At 44.4% G+C, this 3,520-nt stretch overlaps 1 protein-coding gene across 4 annotated transcripts; it reads left to right on the forward strand.

Annotated features, from left to right (window-relative positions):
• Nucleotides 1-126: 126 nt before the first annotated feature.
• LOC105570557 (mitotic spindle assembly checkpoint protein MAD1) lies at nt 127-2,953 on the forward strand. 4 transcript variants are annotated; one of them, XM_012027848.1, is made up of 8 exons: nt 127-196; nt 269-351; nt 447-710; nt 792-1,022; nt 1,089-1,525; nt 1,586-2,038; nt 2,123-2,421; nt 2,511-2,953. In XM_012027848.1, the coding sequence occupies exons 3-8, from the start codon at nt 447-449 to the stop codon at nt 2,861-2,863; spliced, it is 2,037 nt and encodes a 678-aa protein (XP_011883238.1). In that variant the 5' UTR covers nt 127-196; nt 269-351; the 3' UTR covers nt 2,864-2,953. The 4 variants fall into 4 exon arrangements, with proteins under 4 accessions (XP_011883238.1, XP_011883240.1, XP_011883237.1 ...); XM_012027850.1 differs by having other exon boundaries at nt 269-333; XM_012027847.1 differs by having other exon boundaries at nt 163-351.
• The last annotated feature ends 567 nt before the right edge of the window (nt 2,954-3,520 follow it).

Below are 3,520 nucleotides of genomic sequence, written 5' to 3' on the forward strand. Positions count from 1 at the left end.
CGCAGCAATCCAGCAGGAAAAATAGCATCGTCTGCAGCGGGCTTTAAATCCCAATTAAATCGCGACTATTAACCTCAAATCCCAATATGGCGTTCACCCCCCCCCCCTCCCTCTCTATGACTGTCGGGTCACGGGTGGATTCAGCAACGTAATTGAGATTCGCTTCTCTCTTGGATGTCATCGACGGTCATGTGGTGTTAGTATTGTTGAAAAGCCCTACCCGGTCGATGTCCGGTTGTCGCGTTATTTCATCGAGAATTTCTTGCAGGAGTTTCAAGAGAAAGGGGCAAGATAAATGCAAGGAAGACCGAAGAGAGACGAGAGTGAATAATTGTAAGCTACTAGTGAAACGTAAGAACAAACTTTACATTTAATCTTGCATTTAACATTGCGACTATCGAGCTGGTGATGTCGCACTATAAACGAATCGATGTAATTTGTTGCAGATGAGCGATCAGGATCCAACGAGTATTATTAATATGATAAAGGACCTACGTTCCGGAGCCGAGTCCTACCGCAGAAGCGTCGGGGTGCCAGTGCGCTTCTCGGGGACCGGTTACCTGTCTTCGAAGTTTAACGAGAGCTCGGACGACGACGTTACTTCACCCAAACAGCTACGACTGGATGAATCCGACTCGTCCGTAAATAATCAGACTCAATCCGACTCTGTCCCGGGCAGTCCTTGGGAATGGCGACGCATGAAAGGGGAGGTGGGAGGAGTGTAATACGAGCGTGACGTTCAGGTGGGTCTGGAAGGAGACATGGATCTTAGAAAGTACGCTTCCATACAGGTTATATCGTTGAAGACCAGGCTGACGCATCAAGAGGCAGCTGTGCAACAGCTGCACAATATACGTAGGCAGATGGAAGAAGTGTTCGAGAAGGAGAAGGGTCTCTTGCAGGTCCAGGCAGAGAAGGATAAGCAGACCATTCAACAGCTGGAGGTCCGACTCGACGTTGCACGCCGGACAATTCAGGACGCGAGGGAGTCGCACGATACCGCGGAGAAGGAATGGTCCCAGGTAAGTGTCCTTTATGTACACGGCATGTTTCCATGGAGTCAATCTTGACGTTCTGCATTTGATTAGACGAGAAACAATTTGGAGAGAAAGATAGCGTCGTTATTGAACGAAAATGCAGAATTAGCCGAGAACCTGAGAAGCGCCTCCGCAAACGAGAAGTCTCCTCCTCCCAGCGATATCGGTGAATCGAGCGAATTGCAAATGAAACTGGAGACTGCGGAAGCCAGGGTGGCAGCGCTGGAGGAGAGGACGAAGGAATATCACAAGGTGCAGCAGGACTACGAATTGCAGAATGTGGAGCTGCAGAGTATGCAAATGAAGTTGGAGAAACTCGAGTCGGAGAGGGCACTGTGGGAAGAGGGTAAGCGATTGGTGGGAAGAGCCGCGAGAGCGAACGACCTCGAGAAAGAGTTGAATGTGGCGAAGAAGACGATTGCGGCGCTGAAAGAGTCAGTCAGGGGGAAGTTACTGTTGGAAGAAAAAGTGGACAATATGACCAAAAGGTACCCTTTTGACGCGGTTCGAGACGTCACGCGCGAATAACAATACGTGATGTGTTGCAGGCTGGAGCACACCGAAGAAGTAGAGCAACGAGTGGCGGTGTTGGAGGTGAAGCGATCTGAGCTTGCACTTCGTTTGCAGGAGTACGAAACGATTGGCATCACTGGCGGGCCAACGGCAGTGAAACGAGAGCTGAACAGACTTCAGCAAGCTGAGGTGGACCTGAGAGCGGAGGAGGGCCAGCTCAGGTCGAGATTGGACGCGGTTCTGCGAGAATCGCAGAATCTATCCAAGGGTTGCGAGGACGCGAGGAAGCTGGCAGCCGATATGGCGTTATCGAAAGAAAAACTGAGCAAGCTCGTCAACAGGCTACAGAAGAAGATGATCCTCGTGACTAGAGAGAGGGACAGTTACAGGCAGCAGTTGGATTTGTACGAGAAGGAGATGACGGTGGACAGCAACAATGCGATGACTGAGAGGATACCAGCTTTGGAGCGCGTTATAGACGGATATAGGTATTTTCTCGTGTACTTTTATACTTTGCGACTCCTCTTCGAGTTAAATTACTTGGTAGAGAAGAATATTTAAAACTTTCTCAGGGACTTGGTCAGCAAATTGGAAGCGGATCTTCAAACGGCTGAGTCTGGCGTTCAGAAGAACGAATGCAATAAATTGAGGGCGGAGATCGAGCAGTTGAGAGGCGAACTTGAACATCGCGCGTTGAAGGGCGACTTCAACTGCAACGCCCGAGTTTTGCACTTCACGATGAATCCCACAGCGATGGCGGAGAAGCAAGCTGAGGAGAAACAAGCGGCTCTGTTACGAGAAGTGGAGGAGCTTCGTGCCATGGTGGCGTCGGGGAATTATGGAGCGACCGTTTCGTCATTGCAGACGCAAGGTAAATAGATACATTAAAACATATTCTTTTACCTCGTACTCTTTATGCTAGAATAATGTTTGTTTTTGTCTATAATAAAAATATAATAGAAATCGTGGAGCTGAAGCAAACGCACGAAATAAAAATAGCGCGTTTGAAGGAAGCTTTTAAGGCGTCCTCGCAAGAGTACCGTCAAGCGTGCTATCAGCTGTTCGGTTGGAGGGTGGACCGAACGAAAGAGGGCTGTTACAAGCTGTCGAGTCAATACGCAGAGTCACCGGACGATTTCCTATTTTTCCACGTAGGTGAAGAGGGTGTAGAAATGTTGGAAACCGCCTTTTCTGCGAATCTGGATAGCTTGATCGAGCAATACTTGCAAAGGCAGCACAGTGTCCCCATGTTTCTCAATGCTGTACAATCTGATCTCTTCAGCCAGCAAACAGTGCCAAATGTTATGACATAATATTATCTCATGAACAAAACTAATATTCTTATTTATAAGATTCAGTGGATTTCAATGTACAATGAAGATAATAAATATATTATAGGTAAATATATTTTTTTATGATATCTGTATAGAACTTTGACTATGTAACTATGGACTGCTAGCAGCTATCTTTTCCTACAGTAAAAAATCTGGCCAACATCTGCAGTGCCTCCAGAACCAAAATACAGCAAACAATGAAACTTGTGAGCAAAATCATAAGTGTGCGATACCGCCGGTCCGTCGTTTTTAATAGCTGCCTTATACTCTTAATTCTGTTTTATCCAATCAGCACAAATGTTTGTTTTATAACATTAATCGTTATTCATGCATGATATATCATTAAAATATATAAAAAAAGCTATTTAGTAGCACAATTTGTTAATGTTTTCAATATTTGTTTCATATTTAAATATTAAAAGAAATTATATAAAAATATACGCAAATCATTATACAATATTATAAAATTATATTATGAAAAACTAGAAACTATTAAAAAAAATACAACGCAATCACGATACAATATTACTGCAATGGATAAGTTAAATGGTTAAAAATTAAAATACAATTTATATTTTCTAAAAAGAGAAAATAAAAATATAAAACGATGTCTACAGATTCAAATTATAATTATAT

The sequence above is a fragment of the Vollenhovia emeryi genome, unplaced genomic scaffold (assembly GCF_000949405.1).
Source record: "Vollenhovia emeryi isolate VEMERY1.0 unplaced genomic scaffold, V.emery_V1.0 DF939120.1, whole genome shotgun sequence".
NCBI lineage: Eukaryota > Metazoa > Arthropoda > Insecta > Hymenoptera > Formicidae > Vollenhovia > Vollenhovia emeryi.

What these genes read in the sequence shown, in the direction of transcription:
- LOC105570557 (XM_012027848.1), top strand. Translation starts at nt 447, where the DNA reads ATGAGCGATCAGGATCCAACGAGTATTATTAATATGATAAAGGACCTA. An exon ending in GGCGACGCATGAAAGGGGAG is followed by an intron (nt 711 to 791) that starts GTGGGAGGAGTG and finishes GCTTCCATACAG; the next exon opens with GTTATATCGTTGAAGACCAG. An exon ending in GTGGACAATATGACCAAAAG is followed by an intron (nt 1,526 to 1,585) that starts GTACCCTTTTGA and finishes GATGTGTTGCAG; the next exon opens with GCTGGAGCACACCGAAGAAG.